The 15,177-nt window shown below is 41.7% G+C and overlaps 1 protein-coding gene and 1 pseudogene across 1 annotated transcript; one reads left to right on the top strand and one right to left on the bottom strand.

The window, feature by feature from the left end:
• Positions 1–405: 405 nt before the first annotated feature.
• On the top strand, positions 406–6,423 carry mns1 (meiosis-specific nuclear structural 1). Its single transcript, XM_046345053.1, has 10 exons — positions 406–558; positions 2,507–2,731; positions 2,847–2,974; positions 3,476–3,578; positions 3,686–3,915; positions 4,017–4,233; positions 4,376–4,483; positions 4,569–4,826; positions 4,997–5,122; positions 5,221–6,423. Exons 1-10 carry the CDS (start codon positions 553–555, stop codon positions 5,329–5,331), a joined length of 1,512 nt encoding a protein of 503 aa, XP_046201009.1. The 5' UTR covers positions 406–552; the 3' UTR covers positions 5,332–6,423.
• On the bottom strand, positions 5,616–14,188 carry LOC124033481 (annotated as a pseudogene).
• Between the last annotated feature and the right edge of the window lie 989 nt (positions 14,189–15,177).

The following is a 15,177-nucleotide window of genomic DNA, read 5'->3' as shown; positions in this document are numbered from 1 at the left end:
CAATACATCTGTCCACAGCATCGATCAGAAGGGCAAATTCTAACTTTTTATATACCAGTAATCTGAAATCAAGCCATATCAGGCCCATCCTTAAGGACCTGCCAATTGAATACTTATCTAAAATAATTTGTCCAGTTTTTAACAGGACCGGGGTAATCCTATTATTAATGTCGATCTTTTTTTTAAATTAAACTACAAAATACATAGATATCCATTGTACAAACTATATTGTATTTATTTTGGATGGGATGTCAGCATGGGTGAAAATTGGGACTTGTGTGTGGGTGATATGTTGTCTGAAGTTTGTGAACAAATGTGTCAATAACTTAACTGATTCTGCGCAGTACCTGTAACGTTACCTTAGGGAAGACGGGATGACCAAACGGACTTTTTAACCAATTACATTCGAGTTTATTGTTAGGCACAAAAGGCGCGATGTTACCAAGACGACTGGAAGCAAAACAAATGGAGCAAAGTAGTAGATGAAGAAGATTATTAAATTTTTGCCTGGTAAAACACAAATCAACGAGAGGTTTGCAACAGCTCCACGCAATGATGGTAAATTACTTGGCTGTAGATTGTTTTATTGTGTTTTCCATGAAAATGATATAGCTATTCGATGGTTAACGTCGTTAGCTAACGTCAGCTAGCTGAGAACGAACCAACTTTAGTTAATTTACCTCGCTAGCTGAGGCTCCTGAACTTCAAACTTGTTTGCGTCGGGGACCAATTTTGTGATAGACCCATCAGAATACCTCAACACAACTCCTACTTACAGTGCGATTAAAAAAATATAATATACAAGCAGTTGTACTATTACTGCAGTGCACGGCCGGACTAACAAAGTCTCGGTCACCGGGAAATAACATTTAAGGCTCTCTTGGCATCAGATGAAATGTTGCCGTTTAAGTACATTTCCGGCAATTCTACACATTTTGCCTTGGGGCAGAGATAATATTTCACCGTTTTAAAGCTTAAATTACAGTGCATTATGTTCAAAACAACATTTGAGGAATACAAAGAAGAATCCAGTTGAACAAATTGATCATTGATGGAGCACTGTGGATACTATATCCCTGTGCCTCCCAGGCACATGTGCATCTGGAACCTCTTAAGGATTTGACCCTTTTTCCCCTTCAATTTTCGCCAAAAATGACATACCCAAATCTAACTGCATGTAGCTCAGGACCTGAAGCAAGGATTATGTATATTATTAATACCATTTCAAATGAAATACTTTGAAGTTTGTGGAAATTTGAAATTAATGTAGGAGAATACAACACATTAGATCTGGTAAAAGATAATGCATGTTTTGATTTGATGGCATTTAGATTTTGGCCACCAGGTGGCAGCAGTGTATGCAAAGTTTCCGATTGATCCAGTGGAGCATTACTACACAGTATTTTGTATCAAGTCTGCCGAATTGGTCAATTGATACATTTTCAAGTACATAACTATTTGTATTACCATATCATTTTTGTAAGTTTACACACTCCCAGGAATGTCATACATGATGGATCATTAGCTTATACACTAACTTTCACACATCTAGATTGCAGGGTGGGTGTTGAGACAGCAGGGGTTTAAACTTCAAATTGTCAAACCAGTTCGTACATTTGAATATTAACATTGATTTTATCAAACAAAACTATGCTACATTTTATCTCTGGGACCCTTAGGATGACAAATCAGAGCAAGATTACTGAATGTAACTACATTATTTACCTTCAGAGGTGAATGTATCAAACCAGTTGCCGTGATAAAGGCTGTTGTTGTGCACTCCTCAAACAATAGCATGGTATTTTTTTCACTGTAATATAGCTACTGTAAATTGGACAGTGCAGTTAAATTAACAAGAATTTAAGTGTTCTGCACATATAAGACATGTCTATGTCCTGGGAAGTTTGCTGTAACTTACACCATCATGCTAAACACATTAGCACACGTTCGCTCAACAGTCCCGGTATAGGGACACCGATCCCGTAGAGGTTATTAAGAGCATCAATAGCGATTCATGATATTACATTGTATTGCACCCTCTAAACTTACACAGATTCCTTGTATAAAATTGGTTGATTATGTTGGCCTTAGCAATATTCATTTAAAAAAGGATAAATTGTAATAATAATATTTTGATCTGGTCCACAGACCCCACTTTGAAACCCCCTGACTTAGCTGTTAGTGCTAAGTAAGCCAGGCTAGCTAGCTAGCTTGAGTGGTACTCAAGTTTATTTATCTTTTATTATAACCACTGGTGGCAGCGCAGCCTAGTGGTTAGCGCGTTGGACTAGTAACCGAAAGGTTGCAAGTTTGAATCTCCAAACTGACAAGGTACAAATTTGTCGTTCTGCCCCTGAACAAGGCAGTTAACCCATTGTTTCTAGGCCGTCATTGAAAATAAGAATTTGTTCTTAACTGACTTGCCTAGTTAAATAAAGGTTAAAAAAAATAAAATGTATTTGCTTGATACATTGACCAAAATGAACTAATGCGGTCTTTCCTCAAGGCTTCAATGAGCCAGTGGCGCAACATGAAGCACAGTCAGCAGCAGAGGGTGATCTCGGAATTTCGACGGCAGGAGGAGCAACGAGAAGACCAGACAAAATGCATCACTAAGGACAGACAAATGCAAGCCAATCTAATGAGTGAGGAGAGACTTGAAAAGAAGCGATACCTACGCAAGGTGCAAGACGAGCTGCATGAAAGCCAAATTGAGGATGCTCTCATCAAGGTATCGCTTTCACACAGCATTCATGAAAAGCACCTGCTTAAACGACAACGAGTCTTCATCTGTGTCAGGGAAACTGGTCCTAAAAGTAATTGCTTGCTTCATCTGACTCTTACAGGCAGAGGAGGAGAGAATATACAAGGAAAAGCAACTGCAACAAGAGGAGAGAATGGCACAAGAACTGGCCCGCATCAGCTATGAAAAGCTTAGAGATGAAAAAATGAGGCAATATATAAAAGAGAACAGGTAAGTACCAACATGAGGGGCTTGGCAGAGATTGACATTAAGGGTTGCCCTCCTATTGCCTGGGTCAAGTGAACTGAGCAGTTGCACATTCTCTGAGGTTGCCCCATTGGGCAACTGCAACGAATTCCAGTAGCCTAAAGCTGAAAGACAATCAATTTATGGCAGTTGGGCAAGTTAAGCCTCCTCTGAGATGTTTTATTTTTTATATTATTTACTGATAACCAAAATACCACAAATTTCAGTAATGATCTTTCTGATTGGTCTATGTGTAGATGAAAGGCAGGCAATATATGGAACTGCTGCATGTAAATAGCTAATTTAAATTTTCAGGCAAGTGATCATAATCTTCGGTCAACCCAAAAATACTCTTGACTTGCCCGATGGGAAAAGTGCCTTTCAGGCTTTAATAAAAGTCCTAGGGTTAGTGTACCAACAATCTGTCCATAGTTGTTGCAGGATGGATGTTTTATGTTGCTGTTAATGCTTCCTTTTTAATTTTAGTGTTGAACTCCGTGAGTTGGAGGGGCAGCTCAAGTCTGCATACCTAAACCGGGAGAGGGCCGCACAGATTGCTGAAAAGGAGTCTATGAGATATGAGACAGTGGTAAGTTCATAAATGTCCTTTCCCAGGGTAGAAGGGACATCTGAGACTTGAACCAAAACACTTGTTGGTTGTGCTTTTTGTGAATCCATATTTTTCTCTGACATTAGCGTCAGGAGGCTGATATTGCTCGTAAGATGAAGAGCGAGCATGAGCGGGCCTCTATGGAGCAGGAGAAGCAAGAATATAAGCGCTACGAGGAGGTGGTGCAGTACCAGCAGGAGCTGGAACAGCAGCTGGAGGAGAAAGAGCACAAGAGACAGGAGGCTTATGAGGAGTTCCTCAAGGAGAAACTCATGGTTGACGAAATTGTCAGGAAGATCTATGAGGAAGATCAAATGTGAGTGGGCAGTGGCAGTCTGTTTTCACAATTTGGTTAAGTTTCCTGCTTGATCAAGTAATCAGTATATAATGAAATCAAATGACCTTTCTTATTTGCAGGGAGAGGCAGTTAAGACTGGAAAAGATAACAGCCACTCAAAGGTACATAGAGGAGTTCAAGAGCCAGCAGACTGAGTGGAGACTGATGGAGCGGGAGAAGATGGAGGCTGAGAACAGACGCATCCTGGAATTTGCCAGTTACCAGCAGCATAAGGAGAAGAGCAGAATGGAGAAAGTCAGAGAACGAGAGCAGGCAAAAGAACATCTTCACCAGATGGTAAGAGGGAGAAAAGTCACATAATCTGCGAAACTTTTGGCTATATTCATAGTTAAGAATATGTTCAAGTCTTTTTTCTGTGGACAAAGTGAGAAATGATTAATACATTATTGATGGCTATTGAGGAATGTCTTTCTTCAAGCTCACTGAGAAGATTGAAATGGAGAGGCAGCAGCGTGATGAGATGGAGCGTGTTCGTGAAGAGCTTTGTCTGGAGGAGCAAGCCGAAGCGGCAAGGCAGAAACAAATCGTAAGCAAGCATTTCCACATTTTATAATTTCCTAAATTTCCAAACTGCCTTTAGAGGGTTCAACCCTTTTTAAATGGGTTAACAGGAAGATATGGAGAAGAGAATCAGACAGAGGCTGGAGTTGCAGCAGACCTGCCAAGAGCAAATAGCCTTCAAGGAAATGCGGAGGCAGGCTGAGAAGGTGGAGGAGGAGGCCTTCAGGCAGATGATGATGGCCAAGTTTGCTGAGGACGACCGCATAGAGCAGATGAATGCCCAGAAACGTCGCATGAAGCAGCTTGAGCACAAGAGGGCTGTGGAGAAACTGCTGGAGGACAGGAGACAGCAGTACCTGGCTGACAAGGTACAGTATATTGCTCTTATCATGAACACTTATGCACTCTTTACCAACATCAAAGTGATGTTATTGTAACTGAAGCTTTTCTGTTTAACACTGTTTTGTCTGCCTCAGAGGTAGTCTGTAGGTACCTTATGGAACATTTATTGAATGTAAGTTTGATCTCTCTTCCCAAGGAACGTGAGGCTGAAGAAAGAGCAATGGAACAGGAGAGGGAGACACTGCGTCGACAGATCATTGAGGAGGAAAGGCAAAGCCTTCTCAAACTCCATGCCACAAAACTTCTGGGCTATCTACCTAAGGTAAGGGAGAGGAGGTTGTCTTCGTTTTTAGTTCAACTGGAAGTGTTGCTCCAGGAAGGTCCCACTTTTGAAACTGACTGTTATTTTCAAATGTTAAGGGCATATTCCGGGAAGATGACCTTGAACACTTTGATGAGGACTTCAGAAGCAATTTCCAAAAGCGACAGGCTGACATCTTTGATGAAGAGGGCTGGGGAGATGATGAATAACCACTTTCTATACTACACCACTAGATGGCATTATTGGGTAGATGCTGTCTAGTGTGTTTTTTGTGTGTATCAAATGATGGATTTCTTATGGCGATGGTGTACTCAAAAATGTATTAAGTTGCAAAGACTAATTTGTATCCCACTAGCTGCATATCACCACACCTTAAATCCTATCATGGAGGTGCAGCAATTTTCAGTTGAAGTCATTTGGTAATAAACAAAAACTACACCATTTCCTTTATTAAGTGATAATGCAACTACAGTTTAAATTGATTTAACCCATTATTGTAATAAAATGCTAAACTTTTAAAATACAACTGCATAAAAAATATATTCTGTATAAAAGGACACATAATCAATGTTGTTGCTAACCATAAGAATACATTCAAGGCAAGCAGGATTGTATTACATACATTTTTCAGTATTGCTTTATGATTTCCCCCAGTCAAGAGCTTTCATGAATCCTTCTTCTGTAAATGACAACATCTTGGCAGCTTCTAAATGCATCTGCTCAAGCAAGAGGAAAAATATATATCAGTTGGATAAGGAGAAATATCAATAATGATACTGCCTTGTAACAATTACTTGCAGTTAATATGAGAACTTACTTTTTGGCTTTTCAGTGTATCAATCAGTTTGAGCTGTTTTTTACAACCCACTATCGGTTCAGCTTTTTGCTTTTCCAGCTTCTTGTTTTTGGCTTTTTAATGTTTCTATTTTTTTATGCTCCTGGTCTGCTGTGTCATTTTGGAAAGGATAGACATAAAACAAGTTTATTTAACCTGGGTCATATAACAAGTGACAGAAGCCAAACTTGAATACCAAAATCTAAACTATACTAATAGCATAGCACTATCTATCAACACAATTTAGTGTAAATGATTGATGTGATCACTAAATGCACTGATAGGTGGTTTAATTTATCTTGCTCATCTGCTTGAGCTTGGTCAGTTGTGTCTTGGACCTCTCAACTTCCTCCAAGCCTCTTCAGTCTTACCTCTATGGCACTGTGATTGGTTGCTGCCTGTTTTTGTGCTCTCTTCAAACCCCCGATTTCCTTTATTAAACACGCACGGGGGCAAGCTAAATCAGTAAAAGCATTTTGTGTACCGTTTTTATAGCACACCAACACACATTTTCAAAAGCACTATAATGATAATGGTAATATTTGGTTAGATAGCTACAAAAACTGACTGTCATCACATGTACTATTAACGTTATATTTCAGAAATTAAATGTGAATAGTTATAAATTAAACCGATAATTGTTGTGACTAAGCAATAGGAAGCCATCAACCATTCATTCTTAATTTCTTTGGGAGTGGACATACACTAAGTGTACAAAACATTAGGAACACCTGCTCTTTCCATGTCAAACTGACCAGGTTCCATGCTTTTGTTCAATCTTTACTAACGACATGTCACTGGCTTTGAGTAAGGCTCAACACAATACTCGTCAGCTACTACAGTGAATGAAATGACTGCAACACTTAAAAGAGCTGCAATTAGTTTCAGAATGGGTAGCAAGGAATAAGATAGATGTAAATATTTCCAAAACTAAAAGCATTATATTTGGGACAAATCATTCACTAAACCTCAACTACGTCTCGTAATGAATAATGTGGAAATTGAGCAAATTGAGGTGAAGGTGAACTGTCATGGTCAACATATTGATACAACAGTAGCTAAGATGGGGAAAAGTCTGTCCATAATAAAGCGTTGCTCTGCCTTCTTAACAACACTATCAACAAGGAAGGTCCAACAGGTGCTAGTTTCGTCGCACCTAAACTACTGTTCAGTAGTGTGGTGTCATGATGTTGGCCTGTTGGGGGAGGTTTATGACCCCCATAAAACCTTTTCTCTCTACTTTATAGAGTTGACTCTTGTAAAGAATTTGTAACATAGAGTCTGGTAACATTGAAAGGTGGGAAACGGAACCATATTTCGGTAATCCAACCAGTTGAAAACATGCGTTGGTACTTAATGAATATGATCTCAGATCAGTTGTTGTCTGAGATATTAACTACTAATGACAGGATGACAAACTATCTTGGAAAGTCGATACATTCTAGTCATCAGATTCACATCGAATTGTTGTGCAATTTAAATGTTTAAATATGAAACTATTTGTGAAAAGATTAAATATAATTTTAGCTTCTTAAATGAGAGAACGGTTTGTCATAGAGAAACTCTGATCACTCACCCAAGTGAACAGACTTTGGTTGTAAACTATGAAACACGCCCTTCTTTCACCACTATATAAACCCGTTGACAAAAATTCAACTTGCTGTTCCGAGGACGACGGTCTTACGTTAAAAGGGCTCAGATAATAACCTAACGAAATTAGCATCGTGTTCAATGTGAAGGTGACGATCGACACACCGAAAGGATGAATTTCAACTATACCAGCCAGAATATAGCACGAGCTTAAAAGTATGGCTTGGTATGAACTTTGAACTCTTATTCACTCCAGAAGTGATAACTCCTAGCCGTTGAGTTAGCAGCAGCCGCTGTAAACGTGGGCTAGGAAAGGACGAACAACGTATTCAATCTAACATTTACATTACATTTACATTTAAGTCATTTAGCAGACGCTCTTATCCAGAGCGACTTACAAATTGGTGCATTCACCTTATGACATCCAGTGGAACAGTCACTTTACAATAGTGCATCTAAATCTTAAAGGGGGGGGGATACTTATCCTATCCTAGGTATTCCTTAAAGAGGTGGGGTTTCAGGTGTCTCCGGAAGCTGGTGATTGACTCCGCTGTCCTGGCGTCGTGAGGGAGTTTGTTCCACCATTGGGGGGCCAGAGCAGCGAACAGTTTTGACTGGGCTGAGCGGGAGCTGTACTTCCTCAGTGGTAGGGAGGCGAGCAGGCCAGAGGTGGATGAACGCAGTGCCCTTGTTTGGGTGTAGGGCCTGATCAGAGCCTGGAGGTACTGAGGTGCCGTTCCCCTCACAGCTCCGTAGGCAAGCACCATGGTCTTGTAGCGGATGCGAGCTTCAACTGGAAGCCAGTGGAGAGAACGGAGGAGCGGGGTGACGTGAGAGAACTTGGGAAGGTTGAACACCAGACGGGCTGCGGCGTTCTGGATGAGTTGAAGGGGTTTAATGGCACAGGCAGGGAGCCCAGCCAACAGCGAGTTGCAGTAATCCAGACGGGAGATGACAAGTGCCTGGATTAGGACCTGCGCCGCTTCCTGTGTGAGGCAGGGTCGTACTCTGCGGATGTTGTAGAGCATGAACCTACAGGAACGGGCCACCGCCTTGATGTTGGTTGAGAACGACAGGGTGTTGTCCAGGATCACACCAAGGTTCTTAGCGCTCTGGGAGGAGGACACAATGGAGTTGTCAACCGTGATGGCGAGATCATGGAACGGGCAGTCCTTCCCCGGGAGGAAGAGCAGCTCCGTCTTGCCGAGGTTCAGCTTGAGGTGGTGATCCGTCATCCACACTGATATGTCTGCCAGACATGCAGAGATGCGATTCGCCACCTGATCATCAGAAGGGGGAAAGGAGAAGATTAGTTGTGTGTCGTCTGCATAGCAATGATAGGAGAGACCATGTGAGGTTATGACAAAGCCAAGTGACTTGGTGTATAGCGAGAATAGGAGAGGGCCTAGAAGAGCGCGTGGTGAGGAGACAGATTCTCGCCACGCCACCTGGTAGGAGCGACCTGTCAGGTAGGACGCAATCCAAGCGTGGGCCGCGCCGGAGATGCCCAACTCGGAGAGGGTGGAGAGGAGGATCTGATGGTTCACAGTATCGAAGGCAGCCGATAGATCTAGAAGGATGAGAGCAGAGGAGAGAGAGTTAGCTTTAGCAGTGCGGAGCGCCTCCGTGATACAGAGGAGAGCAGTCTCAGTTGAATGACTAGTCTTGAAACCTGACTGATTTGGATCAAGAAGGTCATTCAGAGAGAGATAGCGGGAGAGCTGACCAAGGACGGCACGTTCAAGAGTTTTGGAGAGAAAAGAAAGAAGGGATACTGGTCTGTAATTGTTGACATCGGAGGGATCGAGTGTAGGTTTTTTCAGAAGGGGTGCAACTCTCGCTCTCTTGAAGACGGAAGGGACGTAGCCAGCGGTCAGTGATGAGTTGATGAGCGAGGTGAGGTAAGGGAGAAGGTCTCCGGAAATGGTCTGGAGAAGAGGGGAGGGGATAGGGTCAAGCGGGCAGGTTGTTGGGCGGCCGGCCGTCACAAGACGCGAGATTTCATCTGGAGAGAGAGGGGAGAAAGAGGTCAGAGCACAGGGTAGGGCAGTGTGAGCAGAACCAGTGGTGTCGTTTGACTTAGCAAACGAGGACGGATGTCGTCGACCTTTTCAAAATGGTTGACGAAGTCGTCTGCAGAGAGGGAGGAGGGGGGAGGGGGAGGAGGATTCAGGAGGGAGGAGAAGGTGGCAAAGAGCTTCCTAGGGTTAGAGGCAGATGCTTGGAATTTAGCGTGGTAGAAAGTGGCTTTAGCAGCAGAGACAGAGGAGGAAAATGTAGAGAGGAGGGAGTGAAAGGATGCCAGGTCCGCAGGGAGGCGAGTTTTCCTCCATTTCCGCTCGGCTGCCCGGAGCCCTGTTCTGTGAGCTCGCAATGAGTCATCGATCCACGGAGCGGGAGGGGAGGACCGAGCCGGCCTGGAGGATAGGGGACATAGAGAGTCAAAGGATGCAGAGAGGGAGGAGAGGAGGGTTGAGGAGGCAGAATCTGGAGATAGGTTGGAGAAGGTTTGAGCGGAGGGAAGAGATGATAGGATGGAAGAGGAGAGAGTAGCGGGGGAGAGAGAGCGAAGGTTGGGACGGCGCGATACCATCCGAGTAGGGGCAGTGTGGGAGGTGGTGGATGAGAGCGAGAGGGAAAAGGATACAAGGTAGTGGTCGGAGACTTGGAGGGGAGTTGCAATGAGGTTAGTGGAAGAACAGCATCTAGTAAAGATGAGGTCGAGCGTATTGCCTGCCTTGTGAGTAGGGGGGGAAGGTGAGAGGGTGAGGTCAAAAGAGGAGAGGAGTGGAAAGAAGGAGGCAGAGAGGAATGAGTCAAAGGTAGACGTGGGGAGGTTAAAGTCGCCCAGAACTGTGAGAGGTGAGCCGTCCTCAGGAAAGGAGCTTATCAAGGCATCAAGCTCATTGATGAACTCTCCGAGGGAACCTGGAGGGCGATAAACGCACACAACGATACTACAACGTATCCAGCTTACCACCAGAGACATTCTTCAGAGGACAAGAGATCCCTGCTGGGCAACCCGGCCTTCCATCTACGACCAACCTATTGAAGCGCAGTTCAGAGTAAATATTTATTGCATTTTCCTTTTTCCAAATGGGCGGTTATTTAGAATGCATAAGATTCTGTATTTACGATAGCATAGCTTCTCCCTTTTGTTACTCAGTCTTCCTGCTCTTTCATTCAAAACCCAAAAACCTTTCTTTGTGTAACCAGCCGTCATATCTGTTCCTAGGGCCATTTTCTTTTATGACATCATTTGTAATCAATGTATGATCCATTATAGGTAGATGTAATTCTGTGTGATTATTTAGGTATTTAATAAATAAATAATTAAACCAAATGTTGTATTGCTGATTCAACTTGTTAGCCAGGGTTTATGAAGATAACCAAGAATTTACAACTTTCAGATGAGACTGAATAAGGCGACGATTAAATATTGACTGCTATTGAGGTAAAAGATTACCAGGTCTTTAAGAGTTTATTCGGAAGATAACAGCTCTATAAACATTATTTCGTGGTGCCCCGACTTTCTAGTTAATTACATTTACATGGTTATCTTAATCAGGTAATATTAATTACAGATAAATTATTTTATAAAATAGCATGTCATATCACTTAATCCGACATAGCCATAGACATGACAGTGGTCAGGTGCCACAAAGAGGGAGTTGAGGTAAATTGCAATTGGCTCAGAACAGGGCAGCACAACTGTCTCTTAAAAGTACACAGAGAGCTAACATTAATGACATGCATCTCAATCTCATGGCTCAAAGTGGAATAGAGATTAACTTCATCATTACTTGTTTTTGTAAGAGGTGTTGACAAGCTCAATATACAGAGCTGTCTGTTTAAAATACTAGCACACAGCTCGGACACTCATGCCATCAGAGGTCTCTTCACAGTCCCCAAGTCTAGAACAGACTATGGGAGACGCACAGAATTACATAGAGCTATGACTATATGGAACTCTATTCCACATCAGGTAACTGATGCAAGCAGTAGAATATGACTTAAAAAGCAGGTAAAAATACACCTTATGGAACAACAGGGACTGTGAAAAGACACACAAAGGTACAGACACATTGTGATATTTAACATTTTGTGTATATGTGGTGGTGAAGGGATTTTTTATTTACCTTTATTTTAACTAGGCAAGTCAGTTAAGAACAAATTCTTATTTTCAATGATGGACAAGGAACAGTGGGTTAACTGCCTTGTTCAGGGGCAGAACGACATTTTTACTTTGTCAGCTCGGGGATTCAATCTTGCAACCTTTCGGTGACTAGTCCAACACTCTAACCACTAGGCTACCTGCAGCCGCAATTTATATGTTGTACTGTTTCATCTTTAGCTCATTCAGTACAAACAAAGTTCACTGTTTAATATGTAATGTGGGATTTCTCTAAATTCAAAAGATATCTGTCATATGAGTGCCGTACTATCGCCAGCTGCAGGAGAGGTTCACCTTACAGGCTGACCATGTTAATGAGGCCATGCCAGGCATTCCCCTGCTGAGAGGTTGATTTCATCCTTTATTAACAACCTTGTCTAAGCTGTATAATGTCCCCCTCCCCATTCAGCAATAAAACATTAACAGCTATCTCAACTGCTGTCTATACACATCTAGGTTTCTCTCAGTCACTGTTCATGGACTTTCATGGTTACAATATGTGTTGTTTAATATTATCAAATGACTAACTAGAAAGATAATCAATGTAATATCTGTTTTATCCTCAACACCCACCTTCTGTAGAGCAGTTACTTGTTGCTGGAGCCCATCACCTTTTCTGTTTGACTCCTCCGCTAAAGCTCTGTGTTTCTCTATCTGGGTTTGCTGAAAGTTGTGGTCTTCTGTAGTCCTGCTCGAGTCTCCTCGACCTCCGTTATGTTGGTGCTTAAACTACTGTTTGCATAATCCTAGAATAAATACATGTTTTATTCTTGTTTCAATGTTACATTTTACTCAAAAATATAACTAATTTCCATGTCTCATATTTCTATCATTACCTTTATGTTGCACTCATATGATAGCCGATTAAATTCTTCTTGCTTTACACAAAGTTTTGCTTTGAGAAAACGGATCTGTGCATCTGAAACACAGCACACCAAAAAAAGTATACTATAGTTACATAAAGAATTATATAATTTTTAGGATATGCGAGAAGCTCGATGAATTAAGGCTGAAACAATTGATATTCTGGAACTCTGATAAATAACTTATTTTTTTGTAATTTATGTTTTTGAAAATATCCATTCTTGTGCTCCAGATGTGATATTGTAAATTTGTGAGAAAACCACAGAAAGTGTAATAAATTAAATCAGAATTCACCTGATCTCATCTCATCACCAACACAGCGCATGATGTCTTCCATAAGATTGACATGAGTATCTCCATCATCCAGCTTCCCCTCAATGTCTACATATTGTTTTAGCCAAGGAAAAATCCACACAATCTTTAAGAAACGCAACATCATCAACTGCAGATGTCTTTGTTGTTCTGAAATAAAGTAACAAATAAACAAAATACAACTCAAACAAAAAGTTGAAAAAGTCATAACAAACATAAGGAACTGAATATTAACAACACTGGACACTCATTAAGCCATTACCTTTCACAATCTTCCAATGTTTCCAATAGATATTTGTGCAAACATTTGTGACAAGGATAACATTCTTACTGTCTTTTTCTCTGGTATCCAGGTCTATTTTGTGAATTGCATGTTGATGTGACCCTTTTCTTTGTCATTACCTGAGCAATAGAAATATGACTTAGGGAGAATGTCAATTGGATTTCCTTAATTCCTCGCCTCCTCAAAACCCATTGGATGAGAAAGTCAGAAGTCCCGCCCCTCTGACCTTCCCATCCAATGGGGTTTGAAGAGGACCTGCGGAATCAAGGAAATACAATTGAAATTCTCCCCCAGTTTTACTAACTGATTACATTACCTTTGTGTCTCTGAGATGTTACATTTTACGTATCAAACAGAATTGAATACTGCACCTTAGAAGTGGGCTTCATAACCGAAGATTCCAGCATGTTCACATTCCTAAAGACAAATACATTTGTATTATAGGCAGTTCTCATATATTCTTATCCAGTCTACTACACTGAAATGCTATACGTTTTGAGCAATGCAATATTTTATTACATGAAATCCTCCTCCTCATCCTCAATGTCAACATCAAGGTGGAAAGAGTGATTTTGACAAGACTTAATTTTGGTCACTGAAAAAAATTAAGAAAAAACAATCAGGACAAAAAGTTTAAATAAAACAAATATGTCTAAAAATGAATGTTTTATGTTGTTCTGAAGTGTGTCAATTGGCCAGGTAGCTATCTTAAACCACTTACCATAACCTGTTCCGCTTGCCTTACTAGTTCGGCTGTTTTTGCCTCCAGCTTGCATTTATACATCTGGAATGGAAGAAATTTGATTTTTGTTATATTACTATCACCATCTGGTTACAGCAACTCATATGATACAGTTTACATTGACTCAACAGATGTTTGGGCAAGGAACCTCACTTGTATTCCTCCTCTTTAGCAAGTAGGTCTATCGTGGATGGTTTCTTTGAGGGGACAGAGGCTGGACGTCTCACAGATCTTCCTCCTTGAGACCTTTCTGCCTTGGATGACATGAGTCTGTGGGCTAAATAAACAAATGTACTAAGTTAGGTAGCTCATTGAAAATATAGTAGTTGTTGGTTCTTTTAGCCAACAGGCATATAACATTTCAAAGGAACAACGCTTTCATTGAAAGTCAGACAGCGTATAATAAATATAACGTTACAGTTTTAACTAGCATGCTAACTGTCTAGCTAGCAGTTAACGTTAGCTAACTTAGATCTGAAACAGCGGTATAGCTAAATCAAATCAAAATCAAATCAAATGTATTTATATAGCCCTTCGTACATCAGCTGATATCTCAAAGTGCTGTACAGAACCCAGCCTAAAACCCCAAACAGCAAACAATGCAGGTGTAAAAGCACGGTGGCTAGGAAAAACTCCCTAGAAAGGCCAAAACCTAGGAAGAAACCTAGAGAGGAACCGGGCTATGTGGGGTGGCCAGTCCTCTTCTGGCTGTGCCGGGTAGAGATTATAACAGAACATGACCAAGATGTTCAAATGTTCATAAATGACCAGCATGGTCAAATAATAATAAAGGCAGAACAGTTGAAACTGGAGCAGCAGCACAGTCAGGTGGACTGGGGACAGCAAGGAGCCATCATGTCAGGTAGTCCTGGGGCACGGTCCTAGGGCTCAGGTCAGTTGAAACTGGAGCAGGAGCATGGCCAGGTGGACTGGGGACAGCAAGGAGTCCTCATGTCAGGTAGTCCTGGGACATGGTCCTAGGGCCCAGGCCAGTTGAAACTGGAGCAGCAGCATGGCCAGGTGGACTGGGGACAGCAAGGAGTCATCATGTCAGGTAGTCCTGGGGCATGGTCCTAGGGCTCAGGTCCTCCGAGAGAGAGAAAGAAAGAGAGAAGGAGAGAATTAGAGAACGCACACTTAGATTCACACAGGACACCGAATAGGACAGGAGAAGTACTCCAGATAAACAAACTGACCCTAGCCCCGACACATAAACTACTGCAGCATAAATACTGGAGGCTGAGACAGGAGGGGT

The sequence above is a fragment of the Oncorhynchus gorbuscha genome, linkage group LG04, assembly GCF_021184085.1.
Source record: "Oncorhynchus gorbuscha isolate QuinsamMale2020 ecotype Even-year linkage group LG04, OgorEven_v1.0, whole genome shotgun sequence".
Classification (NCBI taxonomy): domain Eukaryota; kingdom Metazoa; phylum Chordata; class Actinopteri; order Salmoniformes; family Salmonidae; genus Oncorhynchus; species Oncorhynchus gorbuscha.
This window is presented reverse-complemented; position numbering and strand designations above follow the sequence as displayed.

Bases quoted from the DNA above. Each gene is read 5' to 3' on its own strand.
- mns1 (XM_046345053.1), top strand. The intron at 2,732-2,846 runs GTATCGCTTTCA...TGACTCTTACAG, and splicing joins TTGAGGATGCTCTCATCAAG to GCAGAGGAGGAGAGAATATA. The intron at 2,975-3,475 runs GTAAGTACCAAC...TTTTAATTTTAG, and splicing joins CAATATATAAAAGAGAACAG to TGTTGAACTCCGTGAGTTGG.